The 14,098-nt window shown below is 45.4% G+C and overlaps 2 protein-coding genes across 3 annotated transcripts in view; both read right to left on the bottom strand.

The window, feature by feature from the left end:
• Nucleotides 1-1,599: 1,599 nt before the first annotated feature.
• On the bottom strand, nucleotides 1,600-2,239 carry nog3 (noggin 3; the record flags this gene model as incomplete). The annotated part of the gene is made up of 1 exon (XM_079658432.1): nucleotides 1,600-2,239. One exon carries the CDS (start codon nucleotides 2,237-2,239, stop codon nucleotides 1,610-1,612), a length of 630 nt encoding a protein of 209 aa, XP_079514558.1. The 3' UTR covers nucleotides 1,600-1,609.
• A 7,064-nt stretch (nucleotides 2,240-9,303) lies between these two features.
• ankfn1a (ankyrin repeat and fibronectin type III domain containing 1a) overlaps nucleotides 9,304-14,098 on the bottom strand; it is a 53,187-nt gene continuing 48,392 nt past the window's right edge. For both annotated transcript variants that reach the window (XM_079660016.1, XM_079660015.1), the window contains exons 19-20: nucleotides 13,192-13,809; nucleotides 9,304-12,671 (exon numbers count right to left, since the gene is read on the bottom strand). In XM_079660016.1, coding sequence (XP_079516142.1) covers nucleotides 13,197-13,809 — 613 coding nt within the window. In that variant the 3' untranslated portion in view covers nucleotides 9,304-12,671; nucleotides 13,192-13,196. The remainder of the gene's footprint in view (nucleotides 12,672-13,191; nucleotides 13,810-14,098) is intronic.

The following is a 14,098-nucleotide window of genomic DNA, read 5'->3' on the forward strand; positions in this document are numbered from 1 at the left end:
GGCTCGGCCTCATCACTCCACAGATTTACAAAGAACATTGAGTGATGATTAGAGAACTATCCCCGAGCCTACAGGTGGAAGCTGGAGTTGATCACCAGCAGGTGTCTCTGGTGGACAGGTGAGGAAAAATAACATCTGCTTATATGATACGGTCAAAGAAGCCTGTGGACTTCAAAAGTGAAGAAATGAACTACAACTCCCAGGATGCATTTTGCAGGAAGAGCTTTAAACTCAGTGTGCTGCAACTATATAAATGTCACTTTGTTATAAACCTGATAACATTTCTGATTTTGAATCATTTTAAAGGGTTCCCCCCTCTGAACCAGCAGCTGGGGATCCTGGGTAATGTAGTGTTTAAAGCTTGAATAAACTGAACTCAGAGATGTATTACAGTATGAGTATTAGAGTATCTGCAGAGAGAGCTACCGGTCAGACACATGAACACTCTCTCGGGTTTAAACCTCTTTATTATCCAGCGTCTGAGCATTCATTCTGATTCAACAGAAACATAACGTTCTGTTTGCAGCTCCTGACCCTTCAGTGTGAACACAAGCAGCACACCTCATCACTCACCTGAGGTCACACCTGAGGTCACACCTCATCACTCACCTGAGGTCACACCTGAGGTCACACCTCATCACTAACACCTGAGGTCACACCTCATCACTAACACCTGAGGTCACACCTGAGGTCACACCTCATCACTAACACCTGAGGTCACACCTGAGGTCACACCTCATCACTAACACCTGAGGTCACACCTCATCACTAACACCTGAGGTCACACCTGAGGTCACACCTCATCACTAACACCTGAGGTCACACCTGAGGTCAAACCTCATCACTAACACCTGAGGTCACACCCGAGGTCACACCTCATCACTAACACCTGAGGTCACACCTGAGGTCACACCTCATCACTCACACCTGAGGTCACACCTCATCACTAACACCTGAGGTCACACCTGAGGTCACACCTCATCACTAACACCTGAGGTCACACCTGAGGTCACACCTCATCACTAACACCTGAGGTCACACCTCATCACTAACACCTGAGGTCACACCTCATCACTAACACCTGAGGTCACACCTCATCACTAACACCTGAGGTCACACCTCATCACTCACCTGAGGTCACACCTGAGGTCACACCTCATCACTAACACCTGAGGTCACACAGAGCGCTGTTTTAGAATACTAAATTTATACAGAATATTCTCTTCAGTCAAAATAAAAGTGAGTTTTTTTGATTGACTTTTAACAGAAACTAAATAACAGTTTTTATTCAACTCAATATTTTAGTTGTGTTTAACTTTTACTTCAGTTTCTTGCCCTTTAAGGCATCTAAATAAAATAATAAATATTGTTGAAATTATTTTCATTTATCGTTCAAATTCACCAAATTCATAAAACCATGAATGCATCAACAATTAATATAAAATAATGTCATATTAGAATGAGGGGATTTGACTTTGAGACATCTTAAGAGCATCGAATGACGTGAGAGAAACCCCTGAACCCTCCTCGTGGACCCGCTGCAGGAAGTCTCTCTTCTTCATAGAAAATAGAAAATAATAAAAGTCTGGTTTCGGCACAGAGTCTTTCTTCAGGTGGGGCACGCGCACTTGCACTCTGATATGACGGGGTAGTTCACGGGGATCCACGCGCACCTTAGCCCCGCCCCCCTGCTGACGCAGTGCCACCGCAGCACCGTGAGGCTGGAGGAGCGCGCGGGCCTGCAGAACATGCCCCGCGGCACCGAGCACGAGCTCTGTCGACGGCAGCTGCCCACGCGCACGTACCGGGGCCAGAAGCGCGTGCCCAGGTCGGTCCATGTGTGCACGAGCGGGCAGCCGGTGCGCGCCCACAGCTGGAGCCGCCGGCGCAGCTTCTTCTTCTTCTTCTTCTTCTTCTTCTGCTTCCGGTCCAGGTCCTGGTCCAGGTCCTGGTCCAGGTCCTGGTCCAGGTCTTGGAGCTCTTTGGGCAGCAGCCCCTGCTCCTGGTCCTCCTCCCGGGGAAACAGGGACATCATCTCCGGGTCGAAGTGCCTCCCCAGCGCGCTGTGGAGCTCCGTCTCGTTCAGGTCCTTCTCCCGGGGGTCCAGCTCCGGGTCCGGGTTCTCCTGCAGCTCCAGGACCGGCATCAGGTCGCTGGGCCGCAGCAGGAAGAAGTGCTGACTTGTGGAGACAGGCAGAGACAGAAGCAGGACCAGCAGCACCGGGAGGGAGGGCTCCATCTGAACACTAATCCTGCAGGGAACCACGCGTAAAGTATCCAAGACCTGCACGTAATGACTCACCAAGAGAGGGACCCGGGTCAGAGGGACAGGCTCCTCATAAACATGATGACAGATAAGTGCTCAGGGGTCCCGGAGGGGGGGCTCTGAGCCCCGCAGGTCGCCACCGTCTCTCATGTCTCTCCGCCGGACTGAAGACTCTCTGTGTGCAGCGGGACCTCCAGCAGCAGAGAGAGGGAGAGGGGGGGCTCAGGAACTCCCTCCCCACCTCTCTGACTCACACAGTCACTGCACCAGCAGCAGAGAGAGAGAGAGAGGGGGGGGGGGGCTCAGGAACTCCCTCCCCACCTCTCTGACTCACACAGTTACTGCACCAGCAGCAGAGAGAGAGAGAGAGAGGGGGGGGGGGGGGCTCAGGAACTCCCTCCCTCAGCAAGTGAACACAGCAGTGGCAGCATAGCGAGGCAGAGCAGGAAGACCTGGCAGCTTAAATAGAGCGGCATGTTTAGGAGAATGTGATTGGTTGGTTGTTAGAGGGACGAGGTGTGTCACGTGTTAGTGTCTGATTGGTTGGTTGTTAGAGGGACGAGGTGTGTCACGTGTTAGTGTCTGATTGGTTGGTTGTTAGAGGGACGAGGTGTGTCACGTGTTAGTGTCTGATTGGTTGGTTGTTAGAGGGACGAGGTGTGTCACGTGTTAGTGTCTGATTGGTTGGTTGTTAGAGGGACGAGGTGTGTCACGTGTTAGTGTCTGATTGGTTGGTTGTTAGAGGGACGAGGTGTGTCACGTATTAGTGTCTGATTGGTTGGTTGTTAGAGGGACGAGGTGTGTCACGTGTTAGTGTCTGATTGGTTGATTGTAAGAGGGACGAGGTGTGTCACGTATTAGTGTCTGATTGGTTGATTGTAAGAGGGACGAGGTGTGTCACGTGTTAGTGTCTGATTGGTTGGTTGTTAGAGGGACGAGGTGTGTCACGTGTTAGTGTCTGATTGGTTGATTGTTAGAGGGACGAGGTGTGTCACGTGTTAGTGTCTGATTGGTTGGTTGTTAGAGGGACGATGTGTGTCACGTGTTAGTGTCTGATTGGTTGGTTGTTAGAGGGACGAGGTGTGTCACGTGTTAGTGTCTGATTGGTTGGTTGTAAGAGGGACGAGGTGTGTCACGTGTTAGTGTCTGATTGGTTGGTTGTTAGAGGGACGAGGTGTGTCACGTGTTAGTGTCTGATTGGTTGGTTGTTAGAGGGACGAGGTGTGTCACGTGTTAGTGTCTGATTGGTTGATTGTAAGAGGGACGAGGTGTGTCACGTGTTAGTGTCTGATTGGTTGGTTGTTAGAGGGACGAGGTGTGTCACGTGTTAGTGTCTGATTGGTTGGTTGTTAGAGGGACGAGGTGTGTCACGTGTTAGTGTCTGATTGGTTGGTTGTTAGAGGGACGAGGTGTGTCACGTGTTAGTGTCTGATTGGTTGGTTGTTAGAGGGACGAGGTGTGTCACGTGTTAGTGTCTGATTGGTTGGTTGTAAGAGGGACGAGGTGTGTCACGTGTTAGTGTCTGATTGGTTGGTTGTTAGAGGGACGAGGTGTGTCACGTGTTAGTGTCTGATTGGTTGGTTGTTAGAGGGACGAGGTGTGTCACGTGTTAGTGTCTGATTGGTTGGTTGTTAGAGGGACGAGGTGTGTCACGTGTTAGTGTCTGATTGGTTGATTGTTAGAGGGACGAGGTGTGTCACGTGTTAGTGTCTGATTGGTTGATTGTTAGAGGGACGAGGTGTGTCACGTGTTAGTGTCTGATTGGTTGATTGTTAGAGGGACGAGGTGTGTCACGTGTTAGTGTCTGATTGGTTGGTCCAGTTGAATGCCTGAACCAGCTTGCAGGCTTCGCCCCATGTATTTAACAGTTGTACGGTTTCTCTGTGGATCAAAGAGGTTTCAGTCTCACTGCGAGTGTTGATCCAGCATCCTGAGAGTCAGAGTTCAGACTCTGGATTATTACGAGGCTGAGGCTTCAACGACTTCTTTGGTTGCATTGAGTCTCTCTGTTAGAGCCACACTGAACTCAGAGTTATTATTTAGATTCATCATTTCATTTCAAGCCTTTATTTATCCAGCTGAATCCATTGAGATCATTGATCTCTTTTTCAAGGGAGACCTGCTCAAGTAGTTCCACATGAAACATACAAACATAAACAGAACAACAAAAAGGACTTCATACAGCATCATTACAGGGATTACAATTCACATACTATCCACATGAGCAGGGACCAACAGCTTCTGATTGAGTAGCATCCAACCGAGCTTTAAAAACATTTAGTGACACCAGATTGCTCAGTTTACATTTCAATTGCAGACTGTTCCAAGACAGAGGAGCTGCTCATCTAAAAGCCATCTTCCCTAAGACAGTCCTAGCAGTTTGCACATTTAATAAAACCACAGCATTTGATCTCAGGCAGTAGCCACTCACAATTCACCGTGAGATCAGGGAGCAGATGTAGGATGGAAGTTTCCCTAACATGGCTTTGTATATATAAATGTATCAGTGACTGAGCCTCCGTACAGTTAGTGAAGGCAGACCAGCCCTGGCACACAGGGTACAGTGATGGGTTAATGCTTTACAGTTTGTCACACATCTCAGAGCGCTGTGATACGCAGCATCTAACTTGACCAGGCAATGGGCAGGTGCATTCATATAGATCAGATCACCATAGTCCAGCACAGGTCAAAAGGTCACAGAGCCTTTTCCTGGCTTCAAGCGAGAAACAGGACTTGTTCCTGAAAAAGAAACCTAGCCTAACCCTCAGCTTTTTAAGCAGGTTATTGACATGAAGTTTGAAAGAGAGACAATCATCAAGCCAGATACCAAGGTATCTGTAACAGGTAACCACTTTGAGTACTTGTCCTTGCATAGTAACAATATGTAAAACAGGCTCTGGAGTCTTTTTAGCTTTAGAAAAGAGCATTACCTTGGTTTGATCAACATTTAAAAGAAGCTTGAGTTCAGAGAGCTGAGTCTGAATAATGTTAAAAACAGCCTGTAATTTAACACCAGCCTCCTGAATGGAGGGACCTGCTCAGTACATCACGGGATCATCCACATAGAGATGTAAAGTAGCTTCATCCACATTTTCACCTAAACTGTTGATATGGAGAATAAAAGTGGACCTAAAACAGAACCTTGAGGAACACCATTAGTAATGTTTAACCACTCATCATTTGATGAATTAATTATTGATGGAAAAGGATTTACATGCTGCAGGTCTCCCTTGAAAGATTCACCTGGTTAAATAAAGGTTTGAAATGAAATCATTTGTTGCCATGGTGAATATCTTTTGATTAAATTATTGTTTATTTTAAATCGTAAATATGATCTGTTTTCTTGGATCTTCCGGTGTTCATTTGAGTGAGGACAGCCGCTGTGTGTGAGACCTGAAGAGACCTGAAGAGACCTGAAGAAACCTGACCTGATAGACCTGATAGACCTGATGAGACCTGATAAGACCTGATGAGACCTGAAGAGACCTGACCTGATAGACCTGATAGACCTGATGAGACCTGATAAGACCTGATGAGACCTGAAGAGACCTGACCTGATAGACCTGATGAGACCTGGTGTGACCTGATGAGACCATGATGAGACCTGATGAGACCTGGTGTGACCTGATGAGACCATGATGTGACCTGATGAGACCTGAAGAGACCTGATGAGACCTGAAGAGACCTGATGAGACCTAATGAGACCTGATGAGACCTAATGAGACCATGATGAGATCGGAATAGACCTGATGAGACCTAGTGAGACCTGATGGGACCTGAAGAGACCTGATGATACCTGAATAGACCTGATGAGACCTAATGAGACCTGATGAGACCTGATGAGACCTTATGAGACCTAGTGAGACCTGATGAGACCTGATGAGACCATGATGAGATCTGAATAGACCTGATGAGACCTAGTGAGACCTGATGAGACCTACATAGACCTGATGAGACCTGATGAGACCTAATGAGACCTGATGAGACCTGATGAGACCTGAAGAGACCTGATGAGACCTGATGAGACCTGAAGAGACCTGATGAGACCTGATGAGACCTGACCTGATAGACCTGAAGAGACCTGACCTGATAGAACTGATGAGACCTGATAAGACCTGATAAGACCTAATGAGACCTGAAGAGACCTGATGAGACCTAATGAGACCTGATGAGACCTGAAGAGAACTGATAGATCTGATGAGACCTGAAGAGACCTGACCTGATAGACCTGAAGAGACCTGATGAGACCTGATAAGACCTGATAAGACCTAATGAGACCTGAAGATACCGAATGAGTTATTTGAGAGTTTTATGTTATCTTGTGATCATATTTAGTCTCTGTGCCGTCGTTTCATCGACTAACCCCTCCATCAAAACCACATTCAAACACATTGCAGAAATCAAACACTGATTAAAGACGCACACAGACTGAACTTCATGGCAGAGGGATTCTCCACACAAGGACACTGATGGTTTTTATTCAGCCCCCCCCCCCCACCTCGTAAAAAACATTTGCTGGTAACTCTCCGTGTGACGGGTGCCGTTAGCGTCATATCTCTGAGCACAGGAAGTGAGATAAGACTTCCTGTCTCTTTGTAAACCTTTCATCCTTCACTTCCATATCAGCCTTCAGAGCAGGTCACGCTCTGCGGGGCGTTCAGGGTCCGGGAAAACTCACCAGCGAGCCCTGAAGGCACCACGCTGTGTGCATGAGATATAGTTACAGTAAATCAAGAAGAAGACTGTGTGACGTTAAAACTGAATCTTTGGACCTCGTGTGGAAACACTTATATCTGAAAACTGGGAATAACTAGCTGACGTACACCTGGGCCACATACTCACAACACAACAGAGTCATTACTTCCTCAAAGGTTTTCCATCATATATCTACTTTATGTTTCTTGAATTCTTCAGCACTTTCTGCCTCAGGAGGTCGACTGTTTGGTTTGCCAGGAGGTTTAATGGAGGCGTGTGGCGCAGTGGTAGAGCGTTGGTGTTGGGATCAGGGGAGCACAGGTTCAAACCCCACTGCAGTCAGCATGTCGTTGTGTCCCTGAGACACTTCACCCCAAAGTGCTCCTGTGGGGATTGTCCACAGTATTGAGTATGTAAGTCTCTTTGGATAAAAGCGTCTAACATGTGATGTTTAAAGAAAATCTAATTTCGCCATGAAATTTGGTGGAAATATGAATAATTGACTAAGAAAGAAACAATAACAATTTGGAGCCCATCCGAATCAAGGTGTTGGGATACGACCCACTTTGGTTGGGACATTACGGCCAAGGAGGTCATGTTTTCAGGTTGTTTGTCGGTCTTTAAGGAGATCTATGGAAAAACTACTCGTCCAATGTTTATGTATTTGGTGGAAATGTGTCGAATGGACGAACAGAGAAACCATACCAGCTTGGACTGGATCTGAATAACGGTGTTGGGAAACGTCAATCGTTTTTCATTCTGATATATAGCGCTGACTTGGCAGAACTCCAGTTCTTACAGGACTTGTTTTTATTTTCTTCTAGCTGGTATGTTGTGATGTTTTATGTGAAGTGTTGTGCACCTGAACACCGAGGCCCGCTCCTTGTGTGGAGACCTGATCATCCAGATCAGAGAGCTCTGAGGTAAAGACGTCACCGCGGTTTATCTTCAAAGACGTTTCACTCTCGTTTTCCACAGATCTGAGACGGACACATGTTTTAAATCACGGCTCTTTGACTTTCTTTGAGTGGCTTTTAATCTTCACGCTGAATCTGACGGCCTCCCAGCATGCAACACAAACAGATCGTGACCTCGGCCCGAGAGATAAAGAAAAAAAGTTTGTTGTTTGTGAGATTTCTTCTGATGGTCGAGACAAAGCGCAGCAATTGAAACATTTAGACGCTCCATTAGAGAGGGAGTGACACACACACACACACACACACACACACACACACACACACACACACACCCACCCACCCACACACACACACACACACACACACACACAGACAGACAGACAGACAGACAGACAGACAGACAGACACCACAGACACCACACACACACACACACACACACACACACACACACACACACACACACACACACACACACACACACACACACACACACACACACACACACACACACACACACACACACACACACACACACAGTCTTATTCCTAATATTACAAAACGTTAAAATATAATATAATAAATAAAATAATGATAATACACTACGGTAAGATGCGACAAATACCTTTCTTTAAAAGCAACTGAAATGTAAAGGAATGGAGAAATAAATGAATGCATGAATGAATGAATGAATAAATGAATGAATAAATGAATGAATAAATGAATGAATAAATGAATGAATAAATGAGTAAATGAATAAATGAATGAATAAATGAATGAATAAATGAGTAAATGAATGAATGAATGAGTAAATGAATGAATGAATGAATAAATGAATGCATGAATAAATGAATGAATAAATGAGTAAATGAATAAATGAATGAATAAATGAATGAATAAATGAGTAAATGAATAAATGAATGAATAAATGAATGAATGGATGAATGAAGGAATGAATGAATGGATGAATGAATGAATGAATGGATGAATGAATGAATGAATGAATGAATGGATGAATGAATGAATGAATGAATGAATGAACGAATGAATGAATAAATGAATGAATGAATAAATGAATGAATGAATGAATGAATGAATGAATGAAGGAATGGTGAAATGATGCCGGTAACTTGCCACGTTCTTCAGGTGACATCGCCAGAGTGGACTCCAATACCCAGAATGCATCAGGCTTGGCAGGGATACACTTAAATGTGAGTTTTTTTCTCAAACTATCCCAGAATGTTTGAGGATATAACCCCTCCTTCTCGGACAGTTATGCAGCGTGTTGTCCTGCGGTTAAAAACCTTCATACAAATAACATCGAACAGACTTCGTGTTTTCAAGGAACCAATGATTTAAGATTATTAATCGTCCACCTTCACTTCCTCTCTTCAGCTCCTCCCCCTCTGACAAAAGACAATGCTCGGTTTAAGTGCACGACATCCAACTTGAGACGCTTTATTTCACTTCTTCAAACACATCCATTCATGTTGCAAAATGCACGAAGAAGACACGGGAGACGTTTTAAACGCAGTCCATAAAAAACAACAAAAAAACAACATGTGTTCCTTTTCCTGGAATAAATAGAGTCTGAGTGGATTCATAAAGATGCAAAAATATACAGATAGTGTCTCAGTCTGTGTGGGGACAAAATAAATAGATGCACAAATATTACAAACAGTTTCTGAGCCATTTGGAAACACCTGAACAGGAAACAGGAAGTGCTTAACATTTCAGAACAAAAGCATCAACAGACGAGTCCAAACTTCACCTCACAGATAAAAGTTTAAAATATGAAACGCCACGACCTCTCTGGAGATCTGTTTCATTTCTTCGTGCAACATATTCAATACCAAAGGTGCAGGATACACAAATGCCTTTTTTCTATTTCCGTACAGGCGTACCGGACAAAAGCATAAATAAAAAAGATTACAAAAACAAAAAAATCCACATTCTGTTTTTTTTAACCCTTGTGCCTCAATTTAAGACAAATGTTCAAATAAAAAATATATAATATGTAATTTTTTATTTTTGTGATTGGTCAACTGCTTAGAGATGTCCCGCCCCCTTAGCCTATCACTTACAATGTGTTGGAGCGCTAGCCAATAGGAGCGCAGCGCCATCACAATCACAACAATGCCCAAAACGAATGCCCAACACGCTGATACAAGAGTCCGTAGCACAACGGCTCATCCTGGTTCAAAACAGTAAATAGATTCAGATGACATAAAGAGGCGTCTGCAGGACTCACGCTGTGGGGTGGGTTTAGTTCAAGTGAATTTAGTTCAAGTGAATTTAGTTCAAGTGAATTTAGTTCAAGTGAATTTATGTAAATGAAAACTTCCTAACATTTATTTTACAGTCGTTTGGACGGAGCTGCCTCGGGTAACGCCCGCTGCGTCAGAAAACATTAGCTTTTATTCCGTGATGTGCAAACATTAAAACTCTTTAAAAGACTTGTGTTGCTGCCACACGGGGAAACAGAAACTGAAGCGACCCCCCGACCCCCCATGCAGAACTAGCCGAGGCACAAACCGGACGATAAACAACAAATACAAAATACTTTTTCATGCCCACAAAATACTCGTCAACAGCCGAGGAAATACAAAAATACTTTAAGGTTTGGAGCGTCTGTTACTGAGGCGGGACTCCATTTATATTTATCATTTCTTTAAACATTGGACCCCCGGGCACAGAGGGGTACAAGCCCCCCAACCCCACCATGTTTGTAGTCAGTCTGTAGTCTTTCTGCATCTCTTTCTAGGGTTTTTGTGTCTCTTAGAAGTCGTTCTTAGTGTCCTTGTAGTCTCTGTGTGTCCTTCTGTTATTTTGAGGCTCTTAATAGTGTTGTTGTTGTTGTTGTTGTTGTTGTTGTTGTTGTTTTGAGTCTTTTTCAGGGGGGTATACTACGGAGCAGGATGTTCTCTTAGCCGGCTAACTTCAGGTTAACTCTGGGTTTCCGGTCCTACGAAGCTGGTCCTCTTTTTAGCAGGCTAGATCTCCATGGTAACTGATGCTGAGCGGCTAACCTGCCCCGGAGCAGGTTAGGTTGCAGGCTAAGAGATCAACTCAGTGAAAGCACTGCCTGCTGACCAATCAGAGCTCAGTGTGCGGAGTTTAAAGCGATCAAGTCATATTACAGGAGAAAGGAAATACAGAAAAGCTGCCGTTGCAGGAAAGACGGCCGGCAGAAATCACCGACTGTGTGAACGTGAACATGAATAGAATATCACCTCCCATCTTCAGAGCAATCTGACTATTAGAACATTAGCGTTAAGAAAGCTTACTTAAATATCTGCCACAACATAAGTAACCGGATCAGAGTAACATTAAGTACAGTCCGCGGCATATCACATCATAATGTATCATCTCCTTATCTGAGTCAGCTGAGCCGTATCTGGCCGTGCAACACTCACAGTGTCACATACTGGATGCAGAAGGATTATTTGAAGCAACACATTAAGTTGAGGAAACACTCGAGTCAAATGTAATGAAAGTCAGATGGTGTCTTAGACGGGGCAGTGATATCATAAACCTGTTCATGTACGCATTCAAACACTTGTTCTGTTACCAGCTGTATTCACCTTGCAGGTGCAGCTATGTGGCTTTGATCCTGGATCAAGTGTTTAAGTCATGGATGTTTAAAGTTTAACTTCTTCATATGTCTAATATTATAGTTGACTTTTCATTCAGGAAGTATGACGCTGCGCTGTCAGTACGCTTCTCCATGCTTGTGATTGGTCGAATGCTCCAGATACCACCCCTTTCATGTGAACGCTCCTAACTAGATAGGACACGGCTGGCTTGAGCGATCCACTTGATAACCAGCGTCGTAGGACCGCTTAGAGAGAGCTCGTATGTTTTGGATTAGGCCAACCGGCTAACTCAAACATATCCAGGTTAGGTTGAACCAGCTTCGTAGTACAGGCCTCTGAGCTCTTTTAGTGTCTGTTGTTGTGTAGCTTTTTAAAATATCTTAGGAGTAGATTTGATATGATCTTTTATCTCTTTTTGGTTGTGTTGAGTCTCTCTGTAGTGGTCTGAGTTCCTCCTGTGGTGGTGTTGAGTCTCTCTGTAGTGGTCTGAGTTCCTCCTGTGGTTGTGTTCAGTCTCTCTGTAGTGGTCTGAGTTCCTCCTGTGGTTGTGTTGAGTCTCTCTGTAGTGGTCTGAGTTCCTCCTGTGGTTGTGTTGAGTCTCTCTGTGGTGGTCTGAGTTCCTCCTGTGGTTGTGTTGAGTCTCTCTGTAGTGGTCTGAGTTCCTCCTGTGGTGGTGTTGAGTCTCTCTGTAGTGGTCTGAGTTCCTCCTGTGGTGGTGTTGAGTCTCTCTGTAGTGCCTTTGAGTGGCGTTCTAATTGATTGCATGTGTTTCTTGTTTTACTTCAGAGTGTTTTCGTGTTCTCTTGTGATCATATTTAGCCTCTGCGCCGTCGCTTGATTGACTTTCCAACAGGAAATATGAAACCATAGCTCCAGGGGCCCGTTCAATAACCCCTCCATTAAAATTACATTTAAACAGATCGCAGAAATCAAACACTGAGACGCACACAGACTGCACATTCACTTCAAGTAGAGTCCATGCCACAGATCCAGAGTGAGATATTTAAATGAAGAAGGAGTGAAACATTAAGTCCACCTTCAGCGTTTGGTCCGTGTGCAAAGCGTCCGTCAGAAGGAGCTGGGTTCTCGTGGCATTGATTATTCTGTAACAGTCGAAGCCGTGGGTCTCTGAGTCGGAGAGTTGAACCAGCAACTTTATTCAGTTTACAATCTGCGGAGAGCTGAGGGGGGGGCGGGGCCTGTGAAATAGGGAAAGAAACACAAAGAGAGGTTTAACTAACGATTCAATGGCAGGCAGGGACACAACATGTAAACATATGATAACGTCTTTTACATTTGTAATAACGAATTTCACATTTTTCTCAGAATTATATTTCTTCCAATTTTTTTTTACTTCTTCTCAAAATCTTTCTTTTTCTCCAAATTTTACTTTTTCAGAATTTCATTTTTTTCTCATGATTTAAATTTCTTCTCCTCACAATTTCATTTCCCTCAACATTTCACATTTTTTATCAAAATGAAAACATGTTCTCAAATGTATAATGTTTCTCTGATTATATTTGTTCTCATTAGATATTTTTTCTCAAATGTCAATTTTCCTTATATTTCGCTTTTTTCTCAAATTGTTTTTTTTTTCTCATCATCTCACTTTTTTATCTCACTCTAACTTTATTTCTGATATTCTCCCTTTCCCCTCTGGAGGTGCGTTCAGGCTCCCCAACAGAAACCCGTCCTCCCAGCGTCTCTCCTGTAACTCACCGGCTTCACAGCGAGCTGCTCAGAATCTCCGACACCTGAGCGTTCGTCTGCTCGTCAGAATCCACTTCCTGTGTGCCTCCCTCCTCCTCCTCCCCCCCCTCCACCACCACAGACACCCCCGCTGCCTCCCCCCTCTCCCCCCCCACAAAGATGCGTCTAACATGGGGCCTTCCTCCCCCCTCTCCTCCCCCCCGCTGCCTCCCCCTCCGGCTCTCCAGAACGCAGGAGGCGTGGCTAACGAAGGTGGGGGAGTCGATGGGGGGGGGGAGGTCCGTCTGCTGGGTGTACACCCCCTCGGAGAGAGAGAGAGACCCCCCCTCTCCCCCCTCCTCCCCCCGGAGCCACCGAGGGGTGAAGTACGCTCCTCCCCCCCCCCGCTGACTGCGAGAGAGGAGCTTTCGTTTGGAGGGGGGGTTACAGAGAGGCCTCAGGGGGGGAGAGAGGGGGGAGAGGTCCTCCAGGGGCAGGAGGGGGGAGAGAGGCCTCAGGTTTGGAGAGAGGGGGGAGAGGTCCTCCAGGGGCAGTAGTGGGGAGAGAGGGAAGTCTTTGGATGGAGAGGGGGAGAGAGGGAAGAAGGAGGAGGAGAGGGGGAGGTCTGAGGGGGGGCAGACGCTGTACCTGAGGGGGAGAAAAGGGAGGTTTCAAAGGTGCATAATAGATCCTCTTTTTTTTACTGTGATATCCTGTTTCCATAGTTACTTCATCCCTTCATCTCTTGATCCCTTCATCTCTTGATCCCTTCATCCCTTCATCACTTGATCCCTTCATCTCTTGATCCCTTCATCTCTTGAACCCTTCATCCCTTCATCCCTTCATCCCTTCATCACTTGATCCCTTCATCTTTTGATCCCTTCATCTCTTGATCCCTTCATCTCTTGAACCCTTCATCCCTTCATCCCTTCATCAC

Source organism: Notothenia rossii (assembly GCF_949606895.1).
Source record: "Notothenia rossii genome assembly, chromosome: 11".
Taxonomy (NCBI): Eukaryota; Metazoa; Chordata; class Actinopteri; order Perciformes; family Nototheniidae; genus Notothenia; species Notothenia rossii.